At 39.9% G+C, this 22,662-nt stretch overlaps 1 protein-coding gene across 1 annotated transcript in view; it reads left to right on the top strand.

Moving 5' to 3' along the window:
• The window catches only part of KIF1B (kinesin family member 1B), a 169,925-nt gene that overhangs the window by 132,782 nt on the left and 14,481 nt on the right, over positions 1-22,662 (top strand). Inside the window, exons 25-35 of the mRNA XM_012662500.1 lie at positions 445-530; positions 879-1,008; positions 1,173-1,335; positions 4,378-4,468; positions 6,186-6,304; positions 7,064-7,119; positions 10,032-10,140; positions 11,504-11,570; positions 12,777-12,861; positions 15,000-15,105; positions 21,824-21,938. Of these exons, the coding sequence (XP_012517954.1) occupies positions 445-530; positions 879-1,008; positions 1,173-1,335; positions 4,378-4,468; positions 6,186-6,304; positions 7,064-7,119; positions 10,032-10,140; positions 11,504-11,570; positions 12,777-12,861; positions 15,000-15,105; positions 21,824-21,938 (1,127 nt within the window). The remainder of the gene's footprint in view (positions 1-444; positions 531-878; positions 1,009-1,172; positions 1,336-4,377; positions 4,469-6,185; positions 6,305-7,063; positions 7,120-10,031; positions 10,141-11,503; positions 11,571-12,776; positions 12,862-14,999; positions 15,106-21,823; positions 21,939-22,662) is intronic.

Genomic DNA, 22,662 nt, shown 5'->3' with positions numbered 1-22,662 from the left:
GCCATTTCCTGTAATTTTTTTGTCTTAATTTTCAAATGTTGTACTTTGTTTAGCAACTTTTCAGCCTTTTCCCCATGGAAACCTTTGACACAGTCACCAGTGTTGAGTTTATGGAAGTCTCCACAAGTATAATATAATATTTTCAAGTATTTGTTGTGTATTATTGAATATAATCTTGCCAAGATGGAGGGGTCAGTATTTCTAGGTATTATTTCTTAAAAATAAAACTGATTCTTTATTAACTAGTCTCATGTGAACTAAGGAGGTTGGTAAATCTGCATGAATAGAGTGGGAAGCAGCCTGTGTAATTTTGCTACTTCAGTGTCATTCTCTCTTTCTTATGTAAAAGGACTTTCCTGTTTGTTTTATAATCTGATAAGAGTCATTCCTCTTCCTCCCCATATGTAGTCTCATTCTGCCCATGCTCACTTTTTTTCTACTTAGCGGATGAAGAAGCTCCTGATTATGGCTCTGGAATTCGACAGTCAGGAACAGCTAAAATATCTTTTGATAACGAGTACTTTAATCAGGTGAGACACCTTCAGGAAGAAGGAAAACCTTATGGAAAGAGAAAGAAGTAGATGGGTTTTTAAGGATAATATTCAGCATTGGAGACCAATTCCCATACCTAGAACTAAAAAATACAGGATGCTGGTGACCACACATTGTTCACTAGAATATGGGACATGCCTAACAATTACTAAAGGTAAAGACTCAGCGTGTACCTTTCATTGTATTGGCTTTTCTCAGACAGCTTTCAATCCATATAATTTTCTAGTCACTATTATTTGTTGAGCAAATAAACAGAAGTAAGGAAACGGGGGGAAAATATGTTTTTATACTACTTTACCATATACCTACCCCTGCCTTGTTTTCAGAGTGACTTTTCTTCTGTTGCAATGACTCGTGCTGGTCTGTCCTTGGAGGAGCTGAGGATTGTGGAAGGCCAGGGTCAGAGTACTGAGGTCATCACTCCTCCAGAAGAAATCAATCGAATGAATGACTTGGGTAAGTAGACAGAGTTTACTGTTTGGGGAAATTTTCAAAGAGGGGAACATACTGACCATGATCAAGGGACATAGTCACTTCATCAACTAGGAATGGAAAGAATGCCCGACTCCCTCCTCTTTGCATCATTTCAACCATATGTGTATTCATTTGACCCTCTTTAGATTTGAAGTCAAGCACTTTGCTGGATGGTAAGATGGTAATGGAAGGGTTTTCTGAAGAGATTGGCAACCACCTGAAACTGGGCAGTGCCTTCACTTTCCGGGTAACAGTGTTGCAGGCCAGTGGAATCCTCCCAGAGTATGCAGATATCTTCTGTCAGTTCAAGTAAGCTGCCCCTTTGCTCTGCCTACCTTGCTAGCTGCCTTCTGAGATCATGTCTTTTAGGCACTGTAGAGTGCTTTACATATGTGAGATATTAGCAAAAGACTACCAGTCAATGAAGGAAAATGCTTTCATCACTCAAGATGGGAGTGAGAACCAGAAACCTACATTGGAATAAAAGAGGGTTGGTTCCTTGTGGGGAGGAGTGTGCCATGCATCCTGCTAGAGGGTTCTGTTGGGGATTGTCCCCCTCTGCCAGGAATATAGGGGCTGATCCAGATAAGCCTATTTATTAGTCTTTTTAATGCTCTTCATGCTGAAATGTTTTATTAGTTAAAAAGTATAGAAGCAATGAATTATCTACCCACCAATTATGCAAATTTAATACTTGGGAAAAGGAAAATCTAAGTAAGATAAAGAAAAATAAATTCTATATCAGCTGTAAAAAGCTAGTATATAGAGAAGGTGCGACAGCTTTCAATTCTCATCCACTTAGAGCTTGTCCTTTCCTGTGACCCTCTTGAGACCTATATTTTAGGTGCTTTCGTTTCCATACTTCCCTAAAACAATCCTTTTTTGTGGATTTTAAGTTTTAATACCTCTAAACATCAATATGTCTTTTCAGTACCCAAAAGAGTGAAGTCTGACCCACACCATACCTAAAGCCTAGAATTTAGGCCAAGCATGGTGGCTTATGTCTATAATCGTAGCACTTTGGGAGGCCAAGGTGAGAGGATCACTGAGGCCAGGAGTTTGAGACCAGCTTGAGCAACATAGCGAGACCCCATCTCTACCAAAAAATACAAAAATTAGCCAAACAGGGTGGCATGTGTCTGTAGTCCCAGCTACTTGGGAGGCTGAGCCAGGAGGATCACTTGAGCCCCGGAGTTGAAGGTTGCCCTGAGCTATGATGACACCACTGCACTCCATGCACTCCAGCCCAGACAAAAGAGCAAGACCCTGTCTCAAAAAAAAAAAAACAAGCCACAGTTTGCCATTGGTACCACCAAGAGGCTGCTTTAGAGCTCTACCCTCCCTTTCCCCTTTATATGTGCCTTGGTGTTTGTACAGGTCCTAATGTGTTTATAAAGCATTTCTTTTAAATAGATTTAGCCAAATCTTGAATTAATATGATCACTACATAGGAAGCCACTAATATGACTTGGTGTAACTCATAATTATTGAAATATTACCCATCCAGTACTGATTTCACCTATTTAATGTTTTCACTAACAGCTTCAAATTTAGAGGAGGATTGAATTGGCTGGAAAACATTTTTTTGGAACTTTCACTATTATTCTAATAGTGAAAAGCAACTGATATATTTTATAGAAACTACCTATTTGGTTAACTGATGTCTGAAATGACAGTAATAGTATGTTGACCTTTGTCCTAAAATCTCCTTAAAAGAGAGCAGCATCTCCACCTAGTGTTAGCTCTGGAGAAAGGGCATGTTGACTAATGTTGGACTGGATTTTTATAAACTCTCATCTGGCCTGTATAGGGAAGATGCAGCTATAGAGCAATGTGAATGAGTTCATCTGTCACCAGGGGAACTTGGGATATATGTACCTTCTACAATGGCAAAGTATTGGAAGAGTGTAGATCAGAAGTCAACCATGGGGTGTAGGTACAGTATATGGTCAGGAGAAGAAAAAAATGGGGGGGAAAAGTAAGAAGAGAAGGAAAAGGAAAGACATGAGCAGAAATGGGAAGAAAGAAAATAGAAAAAGATACATATAATGAGAATGCTGTAGTGCCAGCAATATATGGTGTCAGTGATTTGGAGCACTTGGCAAAAGTACACTACTGCTTACTCACAACACTTGAGCTAAAAAAGAAAAAAAAAGTACACTACCGTTTTCAGAGTCAGTGAACTAATTTGGAAGACAAGGAGTTCATCCTGCTGGTTTCTCTCCCACCTATTCAAAGAGTTTTCTCTTTTTCCCTTTTTTCTTGCAGGCAGTATATCCATCTAGTGTATATTTCTATCCGGCACTAAATCTTTGTGTTAGATATTCTTTAATTCTCCAGTTCTTTTTATTTAAGACTAATGATAGGGAGAAAGAGAGAACAATAAAATCTTACCATTTGTGAGAATAAATTAACATAGGCCATTAGTTTAACAAATATTTCCGGAGTGTCTGCTGTGTGTTGAGCCTTGTGGGAAAGCACTTACTGTCTGTTGGGGAGACAGGCATGTAAATACATTATTACAAACAGTGAAATCATTGCTATTGTGGAAAAATAGGTCCCTACTGCTGTGGGAATATGAAACTATCTGGATAAGTAAGGGAAGACTTCCTGGAAGAGGTGACATTTGAATCCACCTTTAGCTGGGTATTAGACTCTTAGGTGAGTACGCCACTCACAGGCTTTAGTACTATCTTGTAGAAACTTGAGTATACCGAATTTTTTCTGTACAAAATGATTTTAGTATTTTTATTTTCGGTAAAAAACTTCTACAAAACAATAGGAGTTCATTGAATTCAGGTCTTCATTCTCTTGCATATACATTCATTTAGCTAAGTAATCAGGGTCAGTTAATTTTTCAGTAATTTTTTTCTTTTTTTGAATTAGGGTCTCACTCTATTGCCTGGGCTAGAGTACAGTGGTATCATCATAGCTCACTGCAACCTCAAGCCCCTGGGCTCAAGCGATCCTCCTGCCTCAGCCTCCCAAGTAGCTGGGACTACAGGTGTGTGCCACTGTGCCCAGCTAATTTTTCTATTTTTTGTAGAGATGGGATCTTGCTCTTGCTCAGGTTGGTCTCGAACTCCTGGCCTCAAGCAATCCTCCTGCCTTGGCCTCGCAAAGTGCTAGGATTACAGGTGTAGCACACCTGGCTCCATTTTTCAAATAAAATCTAAAATGCTATCTATGTGATATGGAAAATGTTTTTGGTAAGAAAATGTAAATAACTTAGCTCAGTTAAAGAATCTAATTAAGTAGGATGCTTCTTTTTATAGGACCCAAGTTGGGCTCTTAAAACAGATTCTAATGAAACCATTTAATGTAGTATTCATGTCTTATTTTTTTATTAAGTTTTTTGCATCGCCACGATGAAGCATTCTCCACTGAACCCCTCAAAAACAATGGCAGAGGAAGTCCCCTGGGCTTTTATCATGTGCAGAATGTAAGTGACGTAGACATTGTTGCCAAACACGTCATGGGTTTGTGGTACCTTGGCTCTCTCAGTGGAGGAAGGAGGGATGAGCTGCTTGCTGTGCAGGGGCAGCTTCAAGGAGGGAGTAGACAATGGAGGGAGTGGCCTGAGTGGTGAGGTCATGCTCAGTGGCCTGAGCTGCAGCCTCCCTGTCTGATTCACAATGGGCCCAGTGAGTGGTATGTGGTGTCTGCCAGTAAAATCTTCCATCAGTTTGAATGTACTGAGTTGTTTTGGTGTTTCTGTCCTAGAAAAATAAGCACGTTTAGTAAGGGCTTTGTTAAAGTGAATGCATTGTCCTTTTTAAACCCTAAGATATTTATATTGTTCAGTTGTGAATAATATAGAAGGTATTAAATACCTTCTGTAGATAAATTAAGATTTAGAGTCTGTTTTCCTTGCAGCTGAGACTGTAATTAACCCATTAATGCCCCTTACAACTGTCTTCATACTTGGAGTAAGAAAACAGACCTTCCATCTCTTATATATGAAATTTCACTTAAACTGTATTTAAAATTCCTCATCCTCATCACATTAGCTAACATTTATTTTTCTATTATTTTTTTAATAGCTGACATTTATGAGAATTTATTTTGTGTCAGTCACTGTTCTGAGTGTTTTTTGTGTCATTCAATCTTCCCCTTTACACCATAGATTATAATAATCCCTATGTTACATCTGAGATAACTGAGGCACAGAGAGGTTAAAGTTCCAAGGTTACAAAGCTAGGAAGAGGCAGAGATGGGATTTGAACCCAGAAAAGTATGGCTCTAGCATCCAAGATCTTCACTACTGCATGAAACTGTCTCATTCTCTTGCTAGCCATGTCTACTGTACAGAGTAAGAGAGGAAAGGACAACTCCAAAGATGGAACAAGCAAGCACAAAATACACTGTTTCCTTTTTTATGTTTGTGTAAATGTGAGCATGCATATATCTGATACATACTGATCAGCTGCTCAGCACAAAGACTGTTCCTGACACACCTGCAGAATGCAGATGAATTGCAGATGCCCCCAGGAGCTTAGAATTATGATAGGGGAAATAAAATGGGTATATGGATGACAGTTGTACAAGATAGAGAGACATGAGGAAAGTATTCAATAAATGTAGTGCAAGTGGAGAAAGAGAAAGTTATTATACTAATAGGAAGGTATTTTAAGTCACCTTTTTTGTTGGGGGTGATGGTTAGGTGGAGAAAGGTGTGGGGAGCCTTTTGAAGGAGCAAGAAGAGGTGTGTCGACTTGGCATTGTGCCTGGCACATAGTCCACAGTCTGTACATGTTTTTCTTATTGTTGTTACTATTTGAGCTGGGCCTTGAAGTACAGGAATGACTTAGGTGCATGGCATATGGAAGGGCCTTCCAGGCAGGGCTGCAGCCTGGGCCAGTGCTTGTCACAGCAGAGGAGAGAGCAAGGGAAAGGAGCAGTAGACAAATTTGATTGAGTTTATGAAGGGCAGCAGGGACCGAGGTTAGTTGGGTCAAATTGTGGAGGGTCTTGAATGCCTGAAGCTTGATACAGTTACTTTAGAATGCAAATGTGAGGGGAGCCCTGGCTTTTGGTGCAGGAGTCCTGCATAATAAAATACTCCACACATACTGGACACTCAACAGGACTAAAGTTCTGACCGAAGCAAAAACGTGTTTTTTGTTATAAAATAAATCTTTCCTGATCTTGCTTGTCAGATTGCAGTGGAGATCACGGAATCCTTTGTGGATTACATCAGGACCAAGCCTATTGTGTTTGAGGTCTTTGGGCACTATCAGCAGCACCCGCTTCACCTGCACGGACAGGAGCTTGGCAGGTTTGGACCAGATGAACAAAGATTTTTGTTGTTACTTGTTTTTTAGTTTTTCAGTTGCTAGAAATTTTTTGAGGGATTAAGATAACTATAAAGGCTGCAAAAAAGGTAACTATAAAGACGTAAAAACAAATATATAAAATAAAAATTAAAAATAAAAAAAGGAAGAAAATATAGGTTCTCATAGTAAAGATGTAAAAAAATATACATCTATATATAAAAATGAAGGATTAAGATAACTAAATAACAGTTTTATATATTACCCTATGTCTCCTCTTTAGAAACTTCACCTTTTTCTAACCATCTAATCACTAATTTTAGATACAGCAATTGAATTTTGGTGACCTTGCATACCATCCTTTTGAAGGAACAGGCTGAATAGGATAGAAAGTTGAGGTAGTAGGCATATAACATGCAGATTGTGTAGAATTGTCCTAATGACCCACAACGTATGAAGTGGAAGCTGTCAGTGTGCTCATCAAAACTGATGAGTAAAGCAGAGACGGGTACTGTTTGATGGTAGCAGTGTCAGTGGTAACAGAAGAATTTTCTCATTTTGTTTATTAGCTAAGATTTACAGGGGGACTTTTATTAAAATATTTTAAAAGCCTATTTGATGATGTAGGATTATCTCTATTATCTGGAATTATACCAGAGTTGAAAATGCAAAAGATCTGTTTCCTTCAAGGGAATTCAAACATGCCGTTAATATCAACATCTGACTCTTTAGTCTTGAAGATGTTTGTCTTCCTTTCTTTACAGCCCACCTCAGCAATCTCGACGATACTTCCCTCCACCCATGCCACTGTCCAAGCCAGGTGAGCCCTAGCTCCATTCCTTGCATGACATTCTCTGTGTGAATACACCACTTATTCTGAATGACTTTTCAGATAAAAGTTGTATTTGAGTTTCTACCCCTCTTCTATGTATCCTTATGTGTTTCATCTGCTCTTGTATATATCTAGCAGGAACTAGAAAACTTTATTCCTGGTTTAAAATAAGAAGTAAGAAAAGATAGGGTTCTATCTCTGCCCCTTCTCTGGTCTTCTTATTGCAGATTTTGATAATCTCCCTGTTCCTAAATCTCTCTGCTTTCTGTGTAACTCCCCATCACTGTCAGGTGACTGGGCATTTCTTTGCATATTAAATTTATTCTGCATGTTCAATTATCTTGTTTTGATTTTTGTTTATTTTCATCCTTTTTCCTCATTGCCCACTTGCCAAATTCCCACCCCACCCTGTACTCACTCTCCACCCTCTGTACTCCTCATCTCCATCTGCCTTCAGACCATGAAAGAAAGATTGAGCTGATTCGGTTTCTCGCATCTGGCTATGTGAATGTGCATGTGTTGAACACAGTTTCAGAGCACGCCAGTGTGCTTGCATCCTCCGCTATTGCCACCTTCCAGGATGAGGCTGACCCATTGCCGCCTTTTCTCTTTCTGCCAGTTCCCAGCTGCAAGAGCGAGAGGGTACCCAAACGAGATGGTTAGTAGCTAAATTAGCTCTGCCTTAGATGTAGAACCAACCTTGGCTTGTCCTGAAGCCTGGCTTTCTGTGTATGAAACACCGATGTTTCTGTTTGCTACTTGATCTGACAGTAGATTTCAGCATGTTGACAAGATCATGTCACATTTCCTTCAGAGAGATTTTAGGAAGCACCTTCTCTTCTTGTGCCTCTCTCACATCACTGTGGGGATGAGGGATTCCTTACATTTGTTTGTTTGGATTCTTTGCAATAGTGTTTTTAATTTTGAATATTTTTACTAGTAGTTGGTTTTGTTTAAATACTTGTGGTTTTGCTTTCTAGTCCTTGGATGACTGACTGCCGGATCAGTAACCCTATTTTCTTCCTGACTAGCATCACCAACTCATGAAATTCAGCTGGGATGAGTACTGCTGATAGGCTACACATTTGGATAGTGCTGTATGATTCCTAAAGCCCCTTTATATACAGTATGTTAGTGGATCTTCATACCTTTTCAAGATAGCAGGCTAAATATCATGATCCACATTTTGTAAATGAGGAGACAGATTCACAGAGGGTAAGCAATTTAACTAAAGTTGTATGGCATCAGTTAAGAATGTGGAATTTAGGCCTGTAATCCTAGCACTTTGGGAGGCCAAGGCTGGAGGACTGCTTGAGACCAGGAATTCGAGGCCAGCCTGAGCAAGAGTGAGACCCCGTCTCTACAAAAAATAGAAAAATTAGCCAGGTTGGTGGCGGTGCCTGTAGTCCCAGCCACTCAAGAGGCGGAGGTAGGAAGATCACTTGAGCCCAGCAGTTTGAGGTTGCTGTGAGCTATGGTAAAACTACTGCACTCAAGTCTGGGTCACAGAGCGAGACCCTGACTCAAAAAAAAAAAAAAATGAATATGGAATTTAAATCTGAAGAAAATATGTAACGTAAGATCGTTTTCAGAATCTTGTATTTACGAGTTAGACCAGTGGTTCCCAAATTTGTCTGCACATTGGAATCACCTGGGCAACTTTGGGAGGAAGGACTGTTTTACCCCTAGAGATTGTGATTTAATTGATCTAGGATGTGGCCTGGGATTTGCCATCTTTAAGATCCCTGCGTGATGCTTATGTACAGGGAGGTTTGAGAACCACTGGGACAGAGGGTGGGGCTTATTCCGCCACACCAGCTTTGAGGGAGCCCCTGGGATGTGCAAGGCTTTCCAAGCACTGTCTCTCCACTTAATTATGACGCTCTGCCCGCCAGCCACAAAATGTGAGATTCTATAGGTAATGATTTTTGTTTTTGTTTTGTTTTGTTTTGTTTTTTTTGAGACAGAGTCTTGCTCTGTTTCCCAGGCTAGAGTGCCGTGGCATCAGCCTAGCTCACAGCAACCTCAGACTCCTGAGCTCAAGCGATCCTTCTGCCTCAGCCTCCCAAGTAGCTGGGACTACAGGCATGCACCACCATGCCCGGCTAATTTTTTTATATATATATATTTATTTTTAGCTGTCCAAATCATTTCTTTCTGTTTTTTAGGGATCTCACTCTTGCTCAGGCTGGTCTCGAACTCCTGACCTTGAGCGATCCACCCGCCTCGGCCTCCCAGAGTGCTAGGATTATAGGTGTCAGCCACCGGGCCGGCCCTGTTTTTGTTTTTGTTTTGTGTTTTTCTTTTTGAGACAGAGTCTCACTCTGTTGCCCGGGCTAGAGTGCCGTCACATCCGCCTAGCTCACAGCAACCTCCAACTCCTGGGCTGAAGCAATCTTCCTGCCTCAGCCTCCTTAGTAGCTGGGACTACAGGCATGTGCCACCATGCCTGGCTAATTTTTTCTATTTTTGAGTCGAGACGGTGTCTTGCTCTTGCTGAGGCTGGTCTCGAACTCTTGACCTCAAGTGTTCCTCCCGCCTCGGCCTCTGAGAGTGAGTGCTAGTATTACAGGCATGAGCCATTGCACCCGGCTGAGAGGAAAGGTTTTTAAAAATGATTTTGTGAGCACATTTATTCTGCACAATATCTATTTGCTCATCTTCGGAGATAGTTTGTTGAGAGAGAAGAAGACATTGACTCTCCATTTTCCTTGTTTTCTGAATTTAGCCGTACTAATATAGTTGATGTTGAAGTTTCTCTGGTCTTCTCCAATGAAATCTATCTCATGATTCTTGCTGCCTTTCCCAAGTGTGTCCTTGAAGACTGACATTAGGGAAGCTTATACTTTTGCTAAATAGACTTAAACCAGATTTTGACATTTTCTAAAAACTTTTAAAAGTTCCAGCCACCAAGTTAAACACCATGAGCAAAACCAGCCTTGGCCAGAGCATGAGCAAGTATGACCTCCTGGTTTGGTTTGAGATCAGTGAGCTGGAGCCTACAGGAGAGTAAGTCCGACTTTCTCAATTTTTAAATAAGGCAAAGTGTTTCAAAATTAGGAAATGTAATTTTAATTCTCTCTTATATTTGGGTTCATGAATCTTGTCACTATCAAATTCCAGTTTTGAATTGAATTTTAGTAGTCTTGGTATTTTTCTTTGAATCAGATGTTTGTCAGAGAACTGACTATTCAGTATAATAATTTGCCTTGTTGTTAGCAACAGCAGGACCATGGAGACTGTCACTTTGTTATGAGGGAAGACCACCTACAGAGTGGGTTTCATCAGTAGCAAAACCAAGAGAACATATTGCACAGAATGTGATCAAGACTTCTATGACTAATCTCAGTGAAGGGATTAGGGGCAAAATGTTTCCCTAGACCAGGGTTTCTCAATCTCAGCACTGTTTTGGGCCAGGTATTTGTTGTGGGGGCCTGTCCCATGTATTGTAGGCTATTTTGTAGCATCCCTGCCCTCTATCCACAAGATGCCAGTAGCACCTCCCCTCTAGTTGTGACAACCAAAAATGTGTCTAGACACTGCCAAATGTCCCCCAGGGGGCAAAATCACCACCGATAGAGAACCACTGTCCTAGATCAAAATGATCAACATCAGTTTACCTTTTCATGAGCTATTTTAGAGAAAGTAATGAATGTAATTATTGTTTATGGTTGTCTCTAAAATGCTTTTGGAAAAACACAAAAGAGATCTTATTCCTAAAACAGAGGCAATGGGGTCTATCAATTAATGTAAGAGGTAGGAGGTAAATGTTATCCTAATGTTCCTCTGTGTATAATGCTGAGAACCACCATCGTGGTCATCACCATGAAACATTTATTAAGTTGCTACTATGTGTAGGTCCCTGTGTTAAGTATGTCTCTGTGGATACTACATGTAGTTGTCAGTAGTAACATTGTTTTGAGGAATTTGACTTTCCACAGATAGATCTGTAATGTGACTCTAACTCGTATTATGGGGGAGATGTAGTTACAATGATGATTTCTACTGAATTAATTGCTTTCTGAGTGTTAAAAAAACTATCTAGAATCTGAAATTATCTGTTTCTTATTTCCTATCAATTACCTTTGCACTTGTATTTTATTTATTGAATACTTGTTATGCAAGGGACTAGGATGAAACCAAAAGATGTTACTGTCCTTTGAGTACTTCAGTCTAGTAAGGATGATGAGACATAGATATGGGGAAAGGATTAATAAATGCAAATGACTGAATAACTAAATGCCAAAAAGGGTAAGAAACACGTGGTATCAGAGTTTAGAAAAACAAGGCCCACCAGGGGCTACAGCAACCAGGGAAGACCTTGCAGATGAAGTAGCACTTACTTCTTTCTTTTGCATTTCTGTTTTTATAGGTATATCCCAGTGGTGGTTGACCATACAGCAGGCTTGCCCTGCCAGGGGACATTTTTGCTTCACCAGGTACTAATGAGAAGGAAAATAGACCTAGAACAGAACACCACAAAGAGTTTAGAATAAGAAACATAACTTTCATTTTCTCTGCTTTTCCCTACTGTTTTGAGGTGGTGGGGAGATAGTCTTACTGTGCTGTCCTTTTTTTTTCTTTTTTTGTATATTTATTTATTTGTGTATTTATTTTTTAATGCTTCTTCCTCAAACCTTGGCTTATGTCTACCCTTGCTTTTATGTATACATGTATTTTAGAATAGCTATTTTGAAAAAGAGTTTATTATATTCATTATGCAGCTCCCATGTCATTTTTTTTTTTTTTTTTTTTTTTGAGACGGAGTCTCACTTGGTTGCCTGGGCTAGAGTGCTGTGGTGTCAGCCTAGCTCACAGCAACCTCAAACTCCTGGGCTCAAGCAATCCTTCTGCCTCAGCCTCCCAAGTAGCTGGGACTACAGGCATGTGCCACCATGCCTGGCTAATTTTTTCTATTTTTAGTTGTTTGGCTAATTTCTTTCTATTTATAGTAGAGACTGGGTCTCGCTCTTGCTCAGGCTGGTCTTGAACTCCTGAGCTCAAATGATCCTCCTGCCTCGGCCTCTCAGAGTGCTAGGATTACAGGCGTGAGCCACCGTGCCCAGCCACTCCCATGTCATTTTTTACAGTTTTCATTTCATGATGTTTGGGAGCTCTGTGCTTTCACAGCCAAAATTTCTTAATGGGGGTAGAGGATGGAGGTTTCAATGGACTAAAAATCTGATTATGGAATGTAGGTTCCCCTTTGGTAAATTTAGAGTAGATTTAGTCATTGCTCAAAAATGCTTATGACCCAGATGGGCATAGGAGCTGGGGGTCCCATACACTGGAACATATAATCTGGGCATCTGTTCTTTTTTTTTTTTTTTTTTGAGAAAGGGTCTTGCTTTGTTGCCCAGGCTGGAGTACAGTGGCACGATCACAGCTCACTGTAACCTCGAACTCCTAAGCTCAAGTGATCCTCCTGCCTCAGCCACATGTTCTTAAAACCATATCAGAACCTGGCTGTTCCTCAGCCCCTGACCCATTTCCCTTTATTTTGAGTAACAGTGTGGACAGCATGTCCCCTCTTTTTCCATATCTCTCCTTCCTGCTCATCCCCATACCATACAACCCAGAAAACAGCAAACATGAGGAAACAATAGATCGCCCCAACTAAACTGCAACCCTGCTCCATTACCTAGGGCATCCAGCGAAGGATCACTGTGACCATTATCCATGAGAAGGGGAGTGAGCTCCACTGGAAAGATGTTCGAGAACTGGTGGTAGGTGAGTATGTTCCATCCGCTGAGCACGGAGCTGGGATTTTTAGAGATACTATTTTTCCCTGTTTGCAACACAATGAATGTGTGGAAGATTGTATTGGAGAATATAGACTGGAGAACGTGGAGGCCTTGAGTTTAACTCTGCGTACTCTTGTTTCTCAGCTCCATCATTAGTAAAACCACTATTTTACTCAATTACCACCGCCATGATTCTGTGTTGGAGGCTGTGAGAGGGCATAAAAGAAGCCTCTGCTCATTGTGAGCTTGTGGTTTAGTTGGAGAGTCAATGTACATATGTGTAAAATGGTTTGATGAATAAGTACCAAAATGAAAACGGGCAAAAGACCTGTGCTAAGAGAGTTAACAACAAAAGCAATGCAGGAAGACTGAATGGATTCAAGAGAAATTAGAGGGGTTTTGTTTGTTTGTTTTGCAGACATAAACATTTCCAGTAAGAGTTAAGAATATGTCTAATATGCAAGAGCTAGAAACCCATGGCTAGAGTGGAGAAATTAAACAAAGGCATTTTGGGCGTGAGCGTAGCAGTAGTCTAAGGCAGGGGTTTGAGACCTTTTGTTGCCATGGATCTCTTTGGCAATGGTGAAGCCTTAGAATTAGGTTTTCAAATGTAGAAAATAAAATACTTAGGATTACAAAGGAAACTAACAATATTGAAATACAGTTGTCAAAATATTAAACAAATCTGTAATACAAGCTTTTCTTTATGATGCATTAAATAGCAAGATATAGCAGCGAGTCTAATTACCATAATTTCAAAGTGGTAATGAATGAAAAAGATATTTTATGTTAGTGTGATATGAAAACATCTGTGATTTCTACTGGGGACAGAGTCACAGGTACTGCTGATTCTCCTGTGGTTTATTCCTTCCTTCATAATTGAAAGAAATATGAATTTTCTGTTACAGGTTTGTGAAAATAAAGGTGTAATTTTTTCCCATATAAGTTCACAGCTTGCCTGAATTCTATCCACAGACCCTTTGTGTCTCATGTGGACCAGATTAAGAAACCACAAGGAGTGCGATGCGCACCACCCGAAGGATGGACATATTTGAACCTCGGACTTGGGCGGGGGGCACCAAGGGCAACATACGTAACCTAAACATCTGTACCCCCATAATATGCTGAAATAAAAGGAAAAAAAAAAAAAAGAAACCCTCAGAAGGTTCCAACTTGCCAGTCAACTGCTAAAGAAGAAATAAATTTAAATAAGAAAAAATTTTCTGAAAGAATTTAAAAAATGGAAAAAAAAAAAGAACCCTTAGAAGGGAGATTTTACTCTCTCCTCTCTGGGGCAGTGGTTTTCAAGCTTTCTCAAAATTCCTTTTTATGTAGAACACCGATATACAAAACAGAAAAGATGCTTTCTGACCAGAATGAGTGAGGGAGAATGTGGAGGCAGTGGTTAAAAACAAAATCTATTTGTTTATTTTATTTAACAAACTCTTCTGTAGTGTGTACCATGTGCCAGGTGCTTTTCTGACTGCTCTAAAAAGACCAACTTATTTAATCCTCATAACAATTATATATAAGGGAGGAATTATTTTTCTCATTCCACAGATGAGGGAACTGAGGCTCAGAGGGGTTGAGCATTATGTGCAGAGCCTCACAGCTAGTAAGAGTTGGAACCCGTGCAGTCTGGCTCTGGAGACTGAGCTCCTAACCTCTATGCGATGCTGTATCCCCTAGTGTCAATTTGAAAACAAAGTTGGGATTTTGAGCAGGAAAGCAGTGTAATAAAGTCAGTGGCTTAAAGAGTTTATAATAGGTGAGTGTAAGATAGATTGGAACAGGGGAGATGTGAGCAGCAGGAAGACCAGTTAAATGGCTGTTGTGGGTTCCAGATTGGAGAGGAAGGTGGCCTTCGTGAGCAGGGTAGTGATATTGGAAAATAAAGTTGGGATGAATATGAAAAACTCTTTGAACAAAGCATCAATAAGGTTGACTAAATGTGGGAAGTAAAGGGGAGACAGACCATGGGGAAGAATGGAGGACCCCATAGGGAACCAAGTGACCTTTCCAGCACCTGAAGTTACACAAAGATCTGAAAGTCTCTTTTTGCCTTAATGAATTTGTTTTGTTTTTAATGTGCTTATATTCTGGTTTCTTTATCCTTTCTTTTAGGCCGGATTAGGAATAAGCCAGAGGTGGACGAGGCTGCAGTTGACGCCATCCTCTCCTTAAATATTATTTCTGCCAAGTACCTGAAGTCTTCCCACAACTCCAGCAGGTGGGGCACCCTAAGAAATATGATGTGTCAGCCCCTGTGTGGGTTGATTTGTTCACTATTAGACTCCTGATGTGTTAATGACTCCTGGTTCAGACAAAGGACTAATTCCCCCTCACTTCAAAAATCCCTATTTCTTTTTCTATCTACCCTGCTCTGCAAAAAGAAAGAAAGAATCGGAGATATCTATATGTGATCAGTTACCCTTGGGCAATGGAAATGATCTATCCCATATGGAGTTTGGGTAGATATAACATACCGATAAAGAAAAATCAGGAAAAAAAAACCCCAAAACACAACATGCTATTCAAGGGTTTAAAAATACAAATTAATTATTGCTAAGACTAAGTGTTTCCCTGTGAAATGGTTGCTGTGGAGAAAGGTTTCTCCCTCCTAAGTATCATGGAAACATGCCCTCCAAGGTATAATGAAGCCTCATGTTTTGTCTTTGCCACTACTAGTATAGGCTCAATTATTCTTAGTATTTGCTTTTCACTTTCATTTATGCATAAAGTTGATAAATTAATATAAACTCTTATGGCCCAGATTGGCTTTTGTAAATAACAGATTTTATTTTTATTTTAAATTCATTTATCTTAAAATTCCCTTTTATAATCAGGTGATGACATACAATGCGTGAAGTCTATAGCCATTGTGCTTTCCCGTGTCAGACTGCAGCTAAACCAGCTGGGGTCCTCTTACCTCTCCCAGGAAAGGAGTTCTGTCGTTGTTTGGGAGACTCCATCTCTTTATCATAGGGCTGAGTAACAGGAGCAGCTGCCTGTTCTGGTGTGGGCTGAATACACTGCTTTGCATTACAGTGCTTCCCGTGCTTCCTTCTGCTCACATCTATGGTGGGAAGAGGGACAGGAAGAAAAAGACAATAGGCAGAAACAAAATAAAGAGCTTGGGCCAGGATTAATTTTTTTCTGTTGTTTTCATGTATTAAATTTTACATAGGAAAGAGAAAAAAGGAACATACTTCTCTTTGCTTGCAGGGGCTGTGGAGAGAAAGGGAAGGAGTGTGAGCGGGTGTGTATGTCTGGGGAGGCGGAGTGGCAGAGAAAAGAGGGGTGCTTTAACTGTCTCTGGGCAAAATCATAGACAATACCATTTTTCTGGAGTCAGCAGTAACTCCACATAGTATTCTCTCTTCTGCCAAACATTTATGGCCAGTATTCAGCTGGCATTTACCACCACATTTTCTTTGTAACTATGAAAAATATATATTAAATTTCCTTAGGGTACCAAGCAAATACACAGAGAAAGATGGTGTTTGCTTGAAGTGCTGGTAGGGGAAAGTTTGCCTGCACTAGAGTTACCTAGGACAGTCCTTTGCTTTATGCCAGCGGTGGGTTAGGTGCTGTAGGAAATGAATTTGACTTTATCAGAAGCAGCTTATCTCGTGTAATAGAAGCTTAAAGTTAGTTAATCAAAAAAGTTGGCTGAGGTCAAGAAGAATAAGATATATACCTTAAACATTTTGTTTTAATTTAAACTACAAGTGTACATTAATTTGTTTAGTTATAAGATCATTTATTGGAATTCTGATTGTTTTTCTTGCAAAACCCCACCCATAATTCATCTCTGATTTTCAATTTGGTGAAGCAAGAACTAGAAACCTATGAAGAAAATCTTAATTCCAAAATCATTTTAACTTTTTATCATTTATTAACATTTTATCATTTAAACATTTTATTATTTTCCTCTTTCCTTTACATTTATCTCACCCAAACTTAATTTAACAGCTGTTTTTGAACAACTCACCATTATCAAATCTTTTGAAAACATTCGACAAAGTTTTTACAAAAACAAGAATTCTTTTTGTTTTCATATTTCATTTCTTTGCTTTATATTTAAGTAAATTAGATAATTATAGTAATAAATACAACTGGCATAAACAGGTTTGGGACCAGATACTACTGACACTTGATAAGCACATAACTCAACTCTTCGGAGCGAATTGTCTGGGTTTACAAGCCATCTCTCTAGAATGTTTAAGAAGTAGGAATCTGTCTTTATATTTTGAGGATATGGAGAGCAAAGGCTAATCTGGTAAATTGCTAAATTGAGTTTGGTTAAGAGAGCTTTTGTTCTGTTTGGCTAAGTTTTAAAGTTTAAAATTGAACTTACAGAACTCCAATTTGGGTGTATTATGTATGTATCTTAGAGGGCTTTTCTAATACATTGGTAGTAGAATAGAATTGAAGGACCATTATTTCTTTTCTTTCCAGTCCTACATGTATGTTAACAGATTGACTTGGTTGTCCCTTAACTCTCCACAGCAACTTCCTACCATTCCCAGTACTAAGTCACCACGGAAAGGAATATCGATGGTGGTGGTCTCCACCTTCCCGTCTATGTCCAGTGTTTTCTTATTGGAAGTCTCAGGACACGGACCCATGTCACTGTAAACCCTCTGTCAAATTGTGTCCCGTTGGGTTCTCAGTTTGTTAATTACCTGTCTACTTGAATTCACTTTGCTTATCAGCAAATTTGTCTTATATATATATATTTTTCCTCTTCTTTCTCTCACTTTCTTTTGTTTTTTGTTTGCTGCACTAACAAAAGCCTTTTCTATGTTTTTACAGGCTCTTTCTTGATAAGGATATTCCTAGGTATTTTCGGTTTGCTTTTTTGCACATAAAGATTCTAGTTTATCAGAATGCTTTATGTCTTATGTTGCTTTGATTGCTATTTAGTGGTTTTGTCCCCTCTGTGTAAACCTAAGCTGTACCTAGGATAGAGCAAGACCTTATTCTGTACCCTAAGACACGTCTCCTTTTTGCTGTAGGTTTTTCTGATGTGTGTACAGTTTTGCATATAGCTTCTTAAATGATTTTTAGGCACTTTGGAAGGCCAAGGTGGGAGGATTGTTTGAGGCCAGGAGTTCAAGACCAGCCTGGGCAACACAGGAAGACCCCCATTTCTACAAAAAATTAAAAATTAGCTGGGCATAGTGGTGCACGCCTAGAGTCCCTGCTACTTGGGAGGCTGAAGTGAGCTTGACCCAGGTGTTCGAAGCTGCAGTGAGCTATGATGATGCCACTGCACTCCAGCTTGGACAACAGAGTGAGACCCTGTCTCAAAAAAAAAAAAAAAAAAGATCTTTGGAGTTCTAAATTATTTGCTCATTCTATTTACTGAACATCCATTTTATTCTTATGCCTCTACAAGTTTTCCTCTAATACATTACAGAGTAGAATGTTTCTCCTTCATTTCATATAGAATCTCAGGCTTTGTTGTCTTCTCTCTGTCAGAAGCTTGAATGGTTTGTTACTCTGTTAAAACCTAGTTGTTGCAGCCTTGTAAAACCATTCATTTTCTGTGTTTTGTCCTTTATAGTAGTAGAGACCAGTTTGGCTATTTGGGTAGCCAAGTCTGTGAGAAATATTTTGTATTTTTTTTAAACATTTTTTTTTCTCTTGTCAGGGTTGCTTATCTTACCTATTTATTTATTGGGAATAGAAAAATAAGTGGAAATAGAAAAAAATCCTGGTTTAATAGCGAAGGAAGTTTTTTCCTGTCTCTCTCTTCATCTCATTTAGGGAAGAAAACTGAAAGAAATGATACATGACGATACAACCTTAGATGTTAAAATACGCACACACACACACACACACACACACACACACACACACATATATATTTGGCTGGCATTATAGGTATAGTGAGTTTATCTCTTAATCTGGACTCCATTGAGTTCACATTTCAGAGGTTTCTCCTAATGAATTCAAGAAGGTCCATTAGGTATGACCATAATGTAAGAAGTTGGTTTTTAAATTGTTCATAATTAATAAATTTGAAAGAATATATCCTTCAAAGCAGTCACCTTGAAACCTGCATCTCTTCTGATGCTGCTTTCATTTAGAAATCTCAAGAAAATGATTTGGAATTCTTTTCTAATCACCTTAGGAGCCATGCAGGAAACCATGTCTCAGAACTCAGCCCTGTTTCTAATCCTAAATTACCCTGGCAGCCAGCTCGATTGAATTGACATTTTTCACCAGTCTAGGTTGTATTTGTTACAACTGCCTCTCCAGAATTGCCACCTTTGGGGCTTATACCAACAAAATGTGTTGCAGCAACTGCAAAGCAAAACAAAAAGAAGAAAGTTTTTTTCCCCCGTAATCAATACCGGAAGATTTCAGTAGGGTCAAAATTTCGTTTATGTTAGCCAGGTTTCTGCAGTGACATTTTCTCTTTAGGTTAAGTGAAAACTTAACTTGAAAACAGAAATATGAGAAGTCTTTCTTAGACAAGTTCAAAATATTCATCTCAGTTGAAAGAATCAATCATGAAACCTTAGTAGTAGCTAAGTTACAGTTTGGAACTTAATGAATCATGAATTACAGGCAGCAGTAATAGAAATTTCTGTAAAATACAGCCAAAGTCATAAATACCCTCACTCTCAGAAGCAGGTTGGTTATTTCACTTTAGCACAGGTGTATCCAGCCCCTGCCCGGGATACACCTGTATATATCGTTCTAGGTACTTTGACAAAAACGGGTACACAGTAGAAGAGCAGCTCTCAGGAGGGTAGAGTTTTCAAGTGGTTTCTTCTAAAGTAGTGGATATTGTGACCTGGTATTAGCATTTGCCTTAAACCAAATGAAAATAAAGATTTGCTCTAAACAGAGCTTTGTGGATGCACGAAGGGTTTTCTGCTGTGTCTATAGAGCCTCAGAGCCAAAGAAAGGAAAAGGCCATCATTTCCGTTGTTGCTTGGGTCATTTGGTGGCTTTGTCTTTGTCTTGTTAGTTGTCTCTATGTTCCTTCAATGTCTTTGTAGAGAATTTTCTTGACCCATACTCAATACCTCAAAAATTAGACACTTGACAGACTACCAAGTATTTGATGAAGACTTAGCTCTATAAGCAGCTACGACGTGAAATGATCAGATCTCACACAGTGGCACCTGGAAGATGAGGCGTGATCGTGGAGTTCACTTTCAGAAACGTATTGTTTTCTCTGTTGATGGTTTCTGGAGGAAGAAACGTGGGAATGTGTTTAGAGAGGGGATCTGCCCAGTATTTGTCATAGGAAATCCAGAGGAGGCATCTACGCTGCGCTTGTTCATGGGGTCTGAGTAGGGAAGCGTGGGGTAGAGTTTGGAGTTGATCCGCAACACTGCTGTAGAACTAAGTGCAACATTTCCTATGAGACTTGCTGAACGGGAAGGTTTAATTAGTTAGAGCTTATGGTATTTTACCAGTAGGAAAAAAAGGTGATATTAAAACAACAAACCAGGCTGGGTGCGGTGGCTCACGCCTGTAATCTTAGCACTCTGGGAGGCTGAGGCTGGTGGATCGTTTGAGCTCAGGAGTTCGAGACCAGCCTGAGCAAGAGTGAGATGCTGTCTCTACTAAAAAAATAGAAAGAAATAAGCTGAACAACTAAAAATATGTAGAAAAAATTAGCCAGGCATGGTGGTACATGCCTGTAATCCCAGCTCCTCGGGAGGCTGAGGCAGAAGGACTGCCTGAGCCCAGGAATTTGAGGTTGCTGTGAGCTAGGCTGATGCCATGGCACTCTAGCCTGGGCAACAGAGTGAGACTCTGTCCAAAAAAAAAAAAAAAAAACAGTTTGTGGGTATCAATTAAGTTTCTAGTTGTTGTTTAAATTTAAGATTGATTTTTCAAAATTTTTTTTTTTTGAACACTAACAAATGATAGTTGGTTGGCTCTGGTGTTAAGAAATCATTTTCTTTCACTAAGTATCAGCTAAGAATAGCTCTTGTTCTTTTATTTAAAACAAGGCTCTCTGGCCAGGCTCAGTGGCTCATGCCTATTATCCTAGCACTTTGGGAGGCTGAGGTAGGAGGATGACTTGAGCCCAGGGATTTGAGACCAGCCTCAGCAATAGCAAGACCCCATCTCTACAAAAAATTTAAAAAGGCCAAGTGTGGTGGCTCATGCCTGTAATCCTAGCATTCTGGGAGGCTGAGGTGGGAGGATTGCTTGAGCTCAGGAGTTCGAGACCAACCTGAGCAACAGCAAGACCCCATCTCTACTAAAAACAGAAAAACTTAGCCAGGCATGGTGGTGAGCACCTGTAAGTCCCAGCTGCTCAGGGGCCTGAGGTAAGAGAGTAGCTTGAGCCCAGGAGTTTGAGGTTGCTGTGAGCTGGGCTGATGCCATGGCACTTTAGCCCAGGCAACAGAGTGAGACTCTGTCTCAAAAAAAAAAAAAGAGCAAGTCTTTCTATATTTCAGTTTTTCTACCTATTTCCACCATTAATCCTCCCAGATATGTTTGTGACATTTCTGAGGCTCAGCAGCACTGGATTGTATGATGTTTACTCTCTCTTGTGATATGAAGACCAAAACTTAGAAATTACTGAGTATTTGCTTCCTGCTATCATTAACTGACAGGATAGCTTACCTAGGCTGTCTGTCTTCTTTCAGTTTCTGTCCCTACTCACTTATCCTTTTCATCTTACTTGAATGACTTCACTATGTTTATGTTTATAGGCAGAGTCATGCTTATCAAAAAAAAAAAACAGTTTGCATAACTAAGTACTCCTTATTGATGGATGGGGGCAAGAAGATGGGACCTACCATTTCCTCCTAGGAGATAAGGGTCCCCCTGTTAGATTTTGATGAATTGAAAGTGTTGGGTGGTTGAGGTAGTATTTTTTAGGATTACTGACAGTGACAGTACTTGGACTAAGGTAACTTCAGCTGCTTTTGGCTGACTCCCTCTTGTCTTTCTGACCTTAGGACCTTCTACCGCTTTGAGGCCGTATGGGACAGCTCTCTACATAACTCCCTTCTTCTGAACCGAGTGACACCCTATGGAGAAAAGATCTACATGACCTTGTCAGCCTACCTAGAGGTAAGGAGACTCAGAACTCCAGTTGTCGCAAACAGCCAGCCCTGAGCAGTGGGCAAGTTATAGCAGGAAATGCTCGGTGAAGATTTGACTTGCTTTGTCTTCTTTTTTTCCAACACACCCTTAAGATATTTATTTTACTGTACTTTGCTGACTCTTCTGATTATATGAGGTTCTGTTCCTGGGCTCTGTTTAGTCAAAAAGTCACCTGACTTTTACTATAGCTTCAGATTTACTAGCCTAACCACCATTCTTTGAAGAATGTATGATGTTTTTTTTTTTGAGAGAGTCTTGCTCTGTTGCCTGGGCTAGAGTGCTGTGGCATCAGCCTAGCTCACAGCGACCTCAGACTCCTGGGCTCAAGTGATCCTCCTGCCTCAGCCTCCCAAGTAGCTGGGATGACAGGTATGCACCACCATGTCTGGCTAATTTTTTCTATTTCTGGTAGAGACGGGGTCTTGCTCTTGCTCAGGCTGGTCTCAAACTCCTGGCCTCAAGTGATCCCCCTGCCTCAGCCTCAAAAAATGTATGATTTTTAAGAAAACTTCACGTCTCGTTTTTATAGTTCGGGACAGAGCCTGGTGGTGGTTGACGGTAGACCCTAGAACCAGCCTATCTGAGTTCAAATCCCTGTGCTGCTACTTACTTCCGATATGTCCTTGGGCAAGTTCTCTGTGTTTCAGTTTCCTCATCTATTAAACAGGGGTAATAATAGCCTTTGCCTCAG

Source organism: Propithecus coquereli, unplaced genomic scaffold (genome assembly GCF_000956105.1).
Source record: "Propithecus coquereli isolate 6110/MARCELLA unplaced genomic scaffold, Pcoq_1.0 Scaffold77, whole genome shotgun sequence".
In the NCBI taxonomy this organism is placed as follows: Eukaryota; Metazoa; Chordata; class Mammalia; order Primates; family Indriidae; genus Propithecus; species Propithecus coquereli.
The sequence above is the reverse complement of the archived record's forward strand: the minus strand, read 5'-3'. Positions and strand labels throughout refer to the sequence as shown.